Source organism: Sarcophilus harrisii, chromosome 4 (genome assembly GCF_902635505.1).
Source record: "Sarcophilus harrisii chromosome 4, mSarHar1.11, whole genome shotgun sequence".
NCBI classification, from domain to species: domain Eukaryota; kingdom Metazoa; phylum Chordata; class Mammalia; order Dasyuromorphia; family Dasyuridae; genus Sarcophilus; species Sarcophilus harrisii.
The window spans coordinates 301,672,827-301,686,119 of record NC_045429.1 but is presented as its reverse complement, the minus strand read 5'-3'; the positions used below and the strand labels follow the sequence as shown (position 1 = coordinate 301,686,119).

Genomic DNA, 13,293 nt, shown 5'->3' with positions numbered 1-13,293 from the left:
AATAGATAATTTAAGTGTCTACTATATGTCAGGTATTGTGCTATGAGTTTGGGATACAAAAGGAGCAAAAGACCTAAAAAAAAGCTTACTATCTAATGGAGGACACAACATTTAAACTTTCCATTACCTGCCATGACATCAGAAGCAGGATTCCTAGTCTCTTTCTAGGAGGGGGTTGCAATTGTTAAACATGTTGACGCCTGTTTACTAGCCTGCCTTTTACATGAGCAAAGACATGGAATTAGGAAAGATCTCATGAGTTATTATGGGGCCTGACAAGTAATCCATCTGGAGCATAGAAGAAAGTAATATGAAAGGGCTAGTAAGAGAAGGTCATGCCATTTGATTGATTTATTGGTTGGTTGGTTGATTTATGAAGGGCTTTGAATGCTTAATCAGAGAAGTTCAAGCTTTATTCAGTAGTTCAGAGATCTACAGAGTGGGATTCTGGGTCTCCTGAGGGATCATGACATAGTCTAAAGCAGTGTATAATCAATCAACTGAAGGGTGGGGAGATGAGTCATATCATATCTCCACAAAATTGCAAATTCTGTGGCTTCTCTCCTATAGAGTCACGCTTTCCTTTCACTGATTATAATAACTCCCTACTCTACCTCACACCAGTCCCCATCCCTTTGCTAAAAGTAAAAACCTTTCTCCTTCTGTACTTGAGCTACAATCCTTGAATTGGGGGAGAATAGGGGCCAATTATTGTAGTTATGCTGATGTCATTGGAAAAATCCTTCCTATAGCATGCTGCTCTTCCCCATACTTCTCCCAGACCATTTGTGGCTACAGCAATCATGCAAGTACCCCTTAGAAAGTGAGGTAATGGATTATGTCAGGTAGGCAAGATGGCAGGAAGGGAGGCTGGAGGTTGGTGGAAAAAGTGGCTGCAACAGAGCTACCAGGAGGTCAAAGGAGAAATACACAGAAACCTTGGAATTCGTGAAACAGGACTTAAATGAATTCAGTCAGATGGTACAGCGCAACACAGCATGTCCCATCACAGTCACTGCCAGTATGTTCCAGGAAAAACTGAAGGTTCTCCAGGAGCAACAGGAAATATGAAGGGACTATCTGCCTTTCTCAGAGTGATCTCAGACCCTTCCCCTAACCAAACCATTGATTGCGATGTCATCACTCTGATGGACACCCCTGTGGGAACCACTGAAATTTATGATAGTGCCAAAGTTCATCTGTGTGGCCTTCACTCAAACCCAGTAACATACAGCAATGAGCCCGATGGGCCTTCAGAGCTATTTGGCACCTGGCTATCTCAATTTCATTTGGAGGAAAAAAAGGACGAAATCTCCAATCTATTTAGCAGCAGCCTCTCCAACCAGGCTCTTTCTTCCAAGATGGTCCCAGCAGCTGTTTCCCATTCAAAATTTTGGCACCAATACTTCTACAGGCTCCACCACTTAGCACAGAAAGAGGCCCAGAGGGATGCTCTGAAACAATGGACAGAACACAGTGTTTTTGAGGAACCAGGTTGGGAGGAAGAGGAAGAGGGATCTTGGTAATATCTCGGCTGAATATGCAATCCTTAGAATCTTTCTGAAGAATTTGGGAGTTGTGGTTATACCCTCAGCAGAGGTCACCCCATCAGAAAGCAGCAAAAGTGTCTCACTTGTGACTCATGTCATCAATCCTGCTTTTACACCTGAAGCCCTAGCACTGGAACAAACAGCCCCTGGTAAGAACCTTTCCTCAAAGCTTTTGGAAGTGACTTTGGAAGACCAAGTTCCCATAGCTGATGTACTCTTGTAGAGAGTACCTCTTGTGGTACTCTTGTGGAAACAGGCCCATCTCTTGTGGAATGGTCCAAGCCTTCAACTCCCACTGGGTATCCAAGCAACTCTGAGCCCAAAGCAGTGATCAGAGTGGAGATTCTAAGAGAAAAGAAACCAAAAAACTTAGGGGTATTTGAATTGAATTCAGACAGTCAGAAGTCCACACTTTCCAACAATGGGAAAAAAGATGGGTCTTAAAGGCTAGAATCTAGGAGGGAGCGTATGTGAAACAAAGTGACCCATCCTCCTAAGCTATTCTGGTTAGGTTTTTAGGGCAGATCCCAACTGTCTCTTAATAAGTTTTGGCTAATTTTCACTGATTGGAGGTTGGGAATAGTGATTTGGGAGCACCTGTGACGGTGGTATTATTAATTCAGGAGGCACAATTGTAATATAGGAATTAAAGAAAAGGTGGAGAACTACAAAGACTTAGGAAAAAGAAAGAAAGAGAAAGGGAAGGGAAGGGAAGAAAAGAGAAGGGAGGGGAAGAGAAGAGAAGGGAAATGGAAGGAACAGGAAGGGGAAAGGGAAGGGGAGGGGAGAGGACAGGAGGGGAGAAAGAAAAAGGAAAGAAAGAAAGAAAGAAAGAAAGAAAGAAAGAAAGAAAGAAAGAAAGAAAGAAAGAAAGAAAGAAAGAAAGAAAGAAAGAAAGAAAGAAAGAAAGAAAGAAAGAAAGAAAGAAAGAAAGAAAGAGAAAGGAGGAAGAGAGAAGAAGGAAGGAAGGGAGGAAGAAAGAAGGAAGGGAGGAAGGGAGGAAGAAAGAAGGAAGGGAGGAAGAAAGAAAAAGGAGGGAAGGAAGGAAGAAAAAGGAGGGAAGGAAGAAAAAGAAAGAAATGTGAATAAGAGTTCTATTCCCCCACCTCTTTTTGTTTTGGGTAGAGCAGAGTTATTCAAGAAGAACAAGTCATTACATGTTTCATCATATTATCTTTCTTCCTCCAATCCATTCCTCTTCCAAACTTTCATATTTCTATTGAGGTCATCCCTACCTTTCCAATCACCTATATTTACAACCTTGATGTCATCTTCAAATTTTTATCTTAATTCAGCTCATATATTCAATAAGTTGTCAGATTTTTAAATTCCTATTTCTACAGAATTTCTTGCATAAATTTTCTTCTCTCCATAAAAAAACAAAAACAAAATAAATACCACCATATTTTAAGTTCTCATCAACTCAACCCTGAACTATTGCAATGATTTCCCAATTGGTCTCACTACCTCAAGTTTTTCCCAACTCAAATTCATCTTCCATACACTACCAGTTATTTACCTCAACCACAGGTTGGATTGCATCGTTCCATTACTCATCAAAATTCCCGTAATTCCCTATTGACTCTAATATCAAATATAAACTATTCTATTTTTCAAAGACCTTTGCAAGTTGACTCCTTTCCAGCCTTAATATTGCTAGTACTCTCCTTTCTGCACAATTCATCTTATTATTCCTCAGGCTCACACCAAATACAACAAAAGTATCCCAATATGAATAAGAACTCAATATATATGATACTATCCTTTAAGTAGAACCACATAAAGAGGAATGGGCTTACATTCTAAAGTTTCTGCCGAGTCTAAATCAAAAACAAATCATTTTTTTTGCATGTAATTTTTGTATTTTGTATGTTGGATACACAAAGAAAATGATTCCTGCTGAACAGTTGTGTTCATTGTTGTGTTCAGGGGAAGGAAATGAACATTTAGTGTCTACTGTGGGCTAGGCAATGTGCTAAGTGCTTTTTACAAATATTCTCTCATTTGTGCCTTATAACACCTGTGGGAGGTAGGTGCTGTTATTATCTTCACTTTACAGTTGAGGAAAACAGAAGTTGAGATTTTCATAGAGTCATACAACTACAAAATGCTTGAGATTAGATTTGCCTTCAGGTCTTCTTGATTACAAGTACTCTATCCATCTAGCTGCCTCTATGACCTAGTATTATGACCTCTAATAGCCTATTATTTGAATACTATATTGGGCATCTCTCAATAAAACATATCTTAAAAAAATTTTCCTGCTTGCCTAGCTACATTTATCAAATTAGTTAATGACTAACAATTGCTATAGGCCAGAACTCTGAACTTGAAACAAAGGATTCTTACAAGATACTAAGTCAGTGGAATTGATAGAGACAATAGTTATCTAATTTACCATGGTTCAGTATGATTGATTTAATCCTACAAGGAGATGTTATGGGCCAGAACTTGAAACAAGGTACTAAGTGGAATTGAGGAGACAATGTTTAAATCTAGTTTAGCCTTGATTTAATCCTACAACAAATAATGGTTTCCTAGTGATGTAATGATTGGTGTATACTCAGTGTGGAGGATATAAGCTAGAAGCTCTTAGGGCCAGAGAGGACAAGTGCACTAGAAGCTCTTGGAGGCTGAGACGGATTCGTTCCATCGTCCACCTTTGTGTTGACTAGAGGCTGAAGCACAAACCTTTGGATTCGGGGACATTCAGAAGCCAGAGAAGGCAGAAGGAGCTCAAGCTCTTGGAACCAAGGAGAGAGATAAGCCTCCTGAAAAACTAGCCGAGCCCCAAGTGGAGACAAGACTTTGAAGTAGATAATAAAGGATTTGGACTTTAACACCTGCTGCATTTGTGGTGATTACTGAACTGAAACGAAGGCTTCCTCCAGAGACCCCAAGAAAACCTCAACAGAGAACATTACATTTTAGAGAGAACATTACAAACATTACAAAGTCTATATACTACATTTAGTTTTTTCCCCCTTAGAACATAATTAAGTATATTCACTCACATTGTTTTCAATTAAAAGAAAATTTTAATATTGAGTGTAATAAAACAGACAGGTTGGGTGGTTCCCTGAAGGACAGGGAACTCTAGCATATTCCATTGTCTGTGTTAATCTATTGTCTAAGTTATTTTAGAACTTCCTTGACTTCTGTTTTACTGATTGCTTATATAAATATGTTTGACACTTATCTTCGATTGTTTTTTTGTAATACAATTGTCTGGATGACTGAGAGCTAAGTTGGCTGAGAGTAAGTTAACTAGTATTTTCCTGGTATGGAAGTTGGAGGGACTATTTCCCATCCAAGATAACAAAGTAAAGTGGCTTTTATTCTGAACCTCTGAAAAGTATCATATGCCTAGACTAAAATCTCTTTGTGCAGTAGATTCCAATGTTCTCCTTGGAAATAAGAGTGGAAAAGTGATCACCTAGTTGCAGGCTATTCTTCCAAGGACAGAAATCACAGTCTCCCTAGCAGATTTCCAGATTCTAGATATTATCTAATTAAATATATCCCTGTAACACTAATTGCTCTAAATAGCTGATCCCTGTGATTCAATTCTAATTTATTTCACAAGGCAAGAAACTTATTAGGAGGACAAAAAGGGGTTTGTACCATTAATAAATGAAATATTGTTTCATCCCTATCACATACCATTAATTTCCATTTTATATACAAAATTTATAATTATAATTTATAAATAAATGTAAATATGGGCTTATTTTTTTTTCCCCTGATAGGCTATATGTGATCAAAAAATTTGAAAATCATTCTAATACAGTTGATAACTTTCTGGGACAGGTGTCACTTAAGGCTGAAAGGGTTTGATATTTTGAAATAATGAAGAAATCCCCTTATTGGCTAGTGAGCAGGAAGATACTCTGTGGACTTCAAAAAGGAAATGATAACTATCTCTCTCTGTCTATCAAGTGAGTCAAATTCTTTCATCTTTTTCCTGTAGGCCTATGAGCTTATAGCAGCTAAAGCATATATCCTGTCTAGGTGAGTCTTAACTTGGGTTTTGGAAATTTTTTTCTGTTTTCTTTATTTCTTAAATACAGGCAACTGAACAATGTTCCTAAAATGGTTCTTTCTAGTCTTGGACTTAATCTTATAAATTTGAGAGGTTTTGATAATCTTGGGTCCTCAGATGGTGGCAATTGAGGACCTAGGATCTACATAAACTCTCAAATTCAAAAAGCTGCCACACAGGCTAGAAATAATGTAAGGGATGGAAAAGTGAGGGAGGAAAGAGCTATGACAATTCTCCCATGTCCTAGATCAGCAAATTGTACTCAAAGGATAGAATCACAAATGTGATATTAATGTGTTAACATGGCATTAACACAGTTTTTTAATTGAATCAGAAGGGGTAAGGTGATTGGCCAGGCCAAAAATTGTTCATTTCACTGGAAGCTAAGTTTTGAAGTGGATAGAAAGCTTAGAGTAGTCAGGAAGACCTGAGTTGGAATCCTAAGACAACTTTCCAGAGAGAAAGTATAACATGGTCCCTCCTCACTCCACCATTTTCCAAGCTCTCACAGGACTAATATGTTAGGTCGACAGAGAGTAGATGACTATTTCTCTCTCAGGATTCTATAGCTAACCCTGAGCTGTTAGGGATGAGTTTTCTAGTATTTCTGTTCATAAGTCTCTGCCAGTGTGCCCTGTATTGATTGATCCAATTAGTTAGCCAGAGTTAATACTCTTTCATTTAGGAGGATTTACGAAGATAACATAGCAAAAAAAGTTGGTATAAAATATTCTTCCTGATAAAAAAATTTGTCCCCTCCTCTCCCACAACTACATACAGAGACTAGTGAGTTTGTAGTGGAAATATGCATTGCTGTATGATCCTTGAAGACTTTTTTTTTTTTAATTTGAGTTCATCTTGTAGCTATGACTTGTGATCCAGTTTACTATGGAAATTTGCTAGCTGGCTTAATGAATCCTTATGTTTTGGCCTTCCCTGATTATGTATCTGATAAGAAATCATAGCCTACTTTTGAGATAGTCCAAGACCACAACAATTGTTGGGTCTTTTCTCATATTATAGGTTTATATTCCATAATCAAATCGAGTCCTCATTGCACTTGTGGAATTCTACCGTAGCTCCTTTATCAATTCACTATCCTACTCTCCACAGTGGTTCTTCCCGACCAAATCTCCCATAGCTCCCCTCCCCAAACCCTTACAGCTGAGAATCTTGTCTCATATTTTAGAAAAAAAAAGTCATTCACTATGAACTCCTCCCCTCTCTGTCATTTTCTATCAAATGCCTTCTGATACTTTTTCCTCTTTCACTCCATCTCATGTAATGAAGTGGTCCTATCCTTACCAAGTCTAATCCTTCTTGTTCTTGTGATCCCTTTTCATCTTATCTTCTCTAACAGATTGCCCCCACTGAGTCCACTTTTTTACTGATTTTCCAATCTCTCCTTCTCCACTGGCTCATTTCCTACTACCTATAAATATGCCCAGATGTGCCCTCTCTTGGGGAAAAAAAAAAACCTCACTTGAGCCTTCTATGTCTGTTAACTATTGTCCCATGTCTTTTCTGCTCTTTGAAGCTATGTTATTCAATTGTTTGAGTAAAGTCTGATTCTTTGTAATTCCATTTAGAGTTTTCTTGGCAAAGACATTGAATTGGTTTGTCATTTCTTTTTCTAGCTCATTTTTTACAGATGAAGAAATTAAGGCAATGTTAAGTGTCTTGCCCAGGGTCATATAGCTAGTAAGTGATTGAGAGCAAATTTGAACTCTGGAAGATGAATCTTCCTGGAGCAGCTAGATGGCACAGTGGATATAGCAATTGGTCCTGAAGTCAGGAGGACCTGAGTTCAAATCCATCCTCGAACTCTTAACACTTAAAAATTGTATGACCCTGAGCAAATCAATTAACTCCTATTGCCACAACAAAAACCAAAGATGAATCTTCCTGACTCCAGGCCTGGCATATCCACTGTGCCACCTAACTGCCCTTCAAAGCTAAACTCCTTGAAAAGACCATCTATCTTTCTCTTTTCACTCCTTACCCCCTTGAAATCTGGTTTCTGACCTTATAATTCCACCAAAACTGCTCTCTCCAAAGTCACTAATGATCTTTTAGTTACCAAATCTAATGACTTTTTCTAAATCCTCATTCTCCATGACCTCTCTTTAACTTTTGACATAGTTGAGCACCCTTTTTTTTCTTGATACTCTTTAAAAAAAAAAAATTTTTTTTTTTAAATCTATATATATTTTGCAAAGCAATTAGGTTTAAGTGATTTACTCAGAATCACATAGTTAGTCACATAGCTTAGGTGTCTGAGGCCAGATTTGAACTCCTCCTAACTCCAGGACCATTGCTCTATCCACTGTACATCTAGCTACTCTTGGGCATTCTCTCCAGTTATCCCCCATGCCAGGAATGCTTTCTCTCTTCTATACCAACTACTGACCTTCCTGGTTTCCTTTAGATCCCAACTAAAATCCTACCTCTACAGCAATCATTTCCTGTTTGTCCTGGATATAGTTTGCTTTCTATATATTTGTTTGCATATTGTCTTTCCCATTTTAAACTCCTTGAAGACAGGACTCTTGCCCTGAAGACTTTCACCTCTATTTCTTATCTCCAGCACAGGGTCTGGCACATAGTTGAGGCTTAATAAATGTTTATTAATTGATTTACCCTTCTCACCTAGAGATAGGCTCCTTCATCATATTTATGAAGAGAGTAAGGTGTTGGAATCCTTACAAATTATTAAGTCATTAGAATTGATAGAGACAATAATTATCTAATTTAGCATGATTCAGTATGATTGATCTGATTTTACAAGGAGATGTTATGGGCCAGAAGAAACAAGGTACTAAGTGTAACTGATAGAAACAGTGCTTTTGTTCACACCTTTAGAGAACTCATATAAGCAAATAGCTCTTAGGGTCAGACAGCACTCTTGGAGGAAATCCATAATCCCACTCTCGGATCCCACAATCCCACTCTCAGAGAAGGAGCATAAATAGAGCTTCAGTGAACCAGACAAATGAGTTCAGAGAGAAGCCCTCTCTTGGAGGCTCAACCAGATTCATTCATCCCCTGGTGGCTGGCCTCCTGCACTTCTCCCACTGAGACCAAGGCTGGTCTGAAAGGCTCTCCAGAAAGCTGCCCAGTCTCAGGCAAGGAGGCAAGACTCAGAAGGAGCACACGGGGATATTGAGAACCAGAAGTCCTCTCTAGGAGAAAAGAGATTCATCCCATCTTCCACCTTTGTGCTGGCTGGAGGCAGAAGAAAGCAGAGGCAAAGGACAAACTGCAAGAGCTCTTGGAACCAAGGAAAGCCGAGGCTTCTATTAAAGCTACCTGGGCCCAAGGAAGGAGAAAACAAACATTTGCATTTTACCAGCTGGCTGCATTTGGGGTGATTATTGATCTGAACTGATACTAGGGCTACCTCCCCAAGAAACCTGCTCCCAGAGAGAACCTTCATATTATAAAAAAGAAGAGAACACCATAGTAAGAGAATATCTTTAACTAATCCTATAACTCACTAGTCAGTGGAGAAATCACTGCTAATCCTTTGACTGCATTGTTGGTCAACTGATCAACTCTTCTATCCCACAGGTATTACTTAATTCCCTGAGTGGAGACTTCAGAGGGAATTATTTGACTCTCTTTCCCTTTCAATAATTTTTTTTGTATAGGTTTTGCTGCTTGCACCTTTGGCTTCTAGACCTTGTTCACATCTACTACTGGTAATGATAAATGTCACTAAATGGCTTCTGGGTAGTGATAAATGTTGATGAAGTGCTAATAAAGTTAGATCCTATATTGAATCTCAGTCATTTTTTTTCCTGTCAGAATCTAACTAAACCATATATATGGGCAATAGATCAAATCTAGACCTCCCAGAATCTCTCAGTTCATGAACCAAAGATAAAAGCTAAGAGCAATTTTTCTGGCAGAGTGCCTCCTCAGACAGGTTGAGGCAGACAACCTCACTGCCACCATGTCTTCTCTGGAGAAATGAAGGATCAAATCACAGAATCTCATGCTTCATTAAAATAAGGAATCTCTAAGTCCAGCAATTGTTGTTCAGGTCTGGGACTGAGACTCTTTGCAGCTACACCTTATCAGGCAAGACTTTTTGCTTTCATTAAAGAGAGAAATGGCTAAGAATATGAACCTTGGACCTCAGAAATAAGGAATTCCTTCCTTCTTCCTAGGACCTTAAATCCCTGATTAGGGTTGAGAATAGGATTCTTAACAATCCTATCTTTGTAGGCAGGCTTTCATCTCTTTATCAATGAGAACAAGGGTTGAGAATTCAAACCCTGTACCCTAGTGACAAAGACTTCCTCTTCCATAATGAGCTGCTGACTGAGACTAAGAACAGGACTCTTGGGTTTGACACTTATGTCCCAATGAAAGGGAATTTCTCCTCTATTAGGGCCAAGATGAAAATTTAATCCTATCAATATGGGACTCAAATTTAAAGAGAATTTGTGGCAAGTAAGTAATTATTGCTTCTGATTAGATAGAAGTCCTCTTCCTTTCATGTAGTCCTCATGATATTCTACTTCTTCTGGTCCATCAAGGTTGGAACCCTCATAGAAAGACTGCCTGTGCTCCTTCTGTTTACTTTGTCCTTTCCCAGAGACTGATGTTCCAGGGACATTGCTACCATCAATAATGTGAAATCTACATCTGACTTTTCCTTTCCTTGATAGTGCCAGTTGGGACTAAATCCCAGCCTATTTGCTGAGAGCAGAAATATTTAACAGGAAGAAAAATGTAACAGAGACTGAATTTCATGGAGCATGCATCTGACAACTTTTGGAGATATATTTGACTCCATCTTTTTTCCAAATGAGCCAGAACCCTTCAAGCTTCTCCAAAGGAAGTTTTTTAAGCTTCACTGGGTTATCTATATTACCTTACAGTGGCCAATAAGCAGAATCTTATCTCTCAAAGTCTTAAAGCTTACCTCTCAAAGTCTTATTACCTATTATTAAAGTCTTAATATCTTTTGGTATTAAACTTCAACTGTGTCTCTGAAAGTTGCCAGTAGGGCTCTAAAGGATGTAACTCCCACTACTATTTTCACAAGTTAAGCATTTGCTCTTTTCTACAAAAACAAAACAAAACAAAAAACAGTGGGTTGGAATTTACACATCTGTCTATAAACTGCCCCCCATTCCCATTGTGGGCCCATCTTCTAGATTCCTTGGGAAGCTCAAGAACTGTCCTTTTAAGCTCCTTCATGAAATACAGAGTGATGCGGGTGTGGTCCCTTTAAGAATTGATTTATTCCTTTCTTTCTGATTCCCAACCCCTCCTAGTTGAAGAATGCATTAATCCAGGACCTTTTGATTCACAAATCCTGGTCCCTTTGAATTTCAATAGAAGATCCGGGCCTGTCCTAGCCCCACCTGGATCTGAGCCAACTTGGGACTCTACCCACAAGCCCCTCCAACTGAATCTCTCATTATAAAAGAGTTAAGCTGGAATCCTCTCTTTGTAGAGGTCCCAAACATGCCAGTCTTACTTAAGCCTGTCATGCCAAGACCCTCTGTCCACTAGAATGCTGTTTCCAGTGACCTTCTAATCTCTTTATCCTCACCTGTCTCCTTAACTATACTTTAACCTTACTTCCAAACCCCATAATAAACCTTTTTTGTCATAGACTGACAAAAAAAAAAAGCTTTTCGGGCCTGTAATTCCTTTACAGGGGACTGATTTTTTGTGCAGTTTCTAGATCTCATTTAACTCCATATCCTTGCACCGAATCCAAAGGGGTTGTAGGGGAGCTCTATTTGACTCCCTGTATCCTGAACTCATCACTAGACCCCATTTCTAGACCTCATCACAGAGTATTTCATAAAGAGTTGCAGATAATACATTTAGCAGAATTCTTAGACGACCCCAGAAGAAATACTCCAACTCAAGGTAAACTTACTGAACAAAATGAGGTGAGATCTTTCAAGACAGTTGTGAACATTGAGTAAGGCTTCATTTATTTCAAAGTCTGAGTAGGCCTGAAGGACTTTAAGCATTAAGTCAAGGGCATACTTAAGCCCCTTCCCCGATATCCTCCTAAGAGCATATTTAAGTCCCCTTCTTGTTATCCTCTCTATTTCAGTCAAATATGGGCAACTCTGTACTTACTGGTCAAGTTCAATTTCTTGGGTAGTTCCTGTGTTTAGAATGTAAGATCCTCAGCCAATAAAGATGAGGGTCAGTAGTGGGAGAGGGTATTTGCGTTAGGGATTAAAAGTGTTGAGCCCCTACAGTGCCTCCTCCCTTCGATTGTCTGCTCGATGGGTGGGACGCCAGATTCTCGGGAGAATGTATAATAAACTTTGCTTTGCTTCTAGAGATCTCTCCAGCTTTTTTATTAAATGGTATCTGAACCACACATTACTATTGTGTAAGCAGTACTGACAGCAGCCAGGGTTGCCATAGACTGAGGGAGGGGGATGTTTTGTGCCCCTGAGCCCACTTGTTTAGGGCCCCTGTACCCTAATCAACAAATTCTCTCTAGACAGGGAACTTTCTGAGAACATTGTTGTGTCTCTTTTTCATGTGTTTGTGTGTGTGTGTGTGTGTGTGTGTGTGTGTATGTGTGTGTGTAAGGGAGAAATTGGCTGTTCTCCAAACACCTGAAAAGAGCAGAACTTCCTGAGACCTAGTGCTTCTAAGTCCTTGTGCCCAGCAAATTCCTTCCAGACAGAGGGCACTCCAGGGTCCCATCTGGGGTGCCAGAAATGTTACAGAATGCCAAAAGTGTTGGGATACTGGAGTATGGGGTTGCAGTGTTATCTCTGAAAAAATTCAGGCTCAAACTGTCTCCAAATCAAGTATGTGATGCACCCTGTGGGTCTCCTCCTTAAAGGAGAAGAACCCTGCAGAGTGAGATAAGGGGTTTATAAAGAAAAGAAAAAAACAGGAAGACTGATCAAAGCAAGAAAATTGGATGACCTCAGAGACTTTGCATACATTATGGACAATCTTAGAAAAGTACCTGTAATTGGATTAAGGTATGCTTAGAAAAAGGTAAAAGGCTCTTTTTATTCTAAGCATCTTTGAAAGAGAATAGCAGGATTATTGGAGTAGGGGCAGTGGCTAAGACTCCATTAGTTTGAGCCTGAAATCTTTCAGAGAAAACATTAAGACACATGCCCTGGCACTCCAACATTTCTGAGAACCCCAATAAAAAGGTTTTTATTTTCTTCCTCCATTTCATAGAGAGTGGGAAGCTGAAATGTTTTCAATAAGAAAAGTGCTATCTTCCCTCTCCACCCTCCCATGCTCCCATGATTCCTCACTCGGTCTCTAAATCCAATTGGCTTCTATAAGGTGTGGTATAAAAAGCAAATGATATACAACTCCTCTATGGTGGGGCATTGAGGAAGCTTCAAAGCCTGACCTGACTTACTAGTGTTGCTGACAGAATTAGGGGTGAGATGTGGGAACTCTTGCAGAAGAGACTGTACCTGTTCTCCTTCCATGAAACTCCCCTCTCCCTACAAGAGACAGTATATATTCATTCCAAAACTTTATTTCTTTGAAGCTTATATTTTAGATTATTGTTCCTTTAGTCTATTTTTTTTTAAAGACAGTATTAAGATAAAACTGTGGTTAAGGAAATGCTTTATTAGTCTTTATATATTTCATTTTCTCAAGGACAGATGATAGCTTATAGTCATTTACAAAGAAAGAGAAGGAAACTCTAAATAGCTGGGGTTTCCCCAG

General features: G+C 39.1%; 1 protein-coding gene across 1 annotated transcript; it reads left to right on the top strand.

Annotated features, from left to right (window-relative positions):
- The first annotated feature begins 659 nt into the window (after positions 1-659).
- LOC100917862 (BSD domain-containing protein 1-like) lies at positions 660-2,182 on the top strand. The gene is given in 5 exon segments (XM_031968812.1): positions 660-917; positions 919-1,033; positions 1,036-1,514; positions 1,516-1,762; positions 1,795-2,182. Coding segments are annotated over 5 exon segments (1,104 nt in total). The 5' UTR covers positions 660-854; the 3' UTR covers positions 1,995-2,182.
- The last annotated feature ends 11,111 nt before the right edge of the window (positions 2,183-13,293 follow it).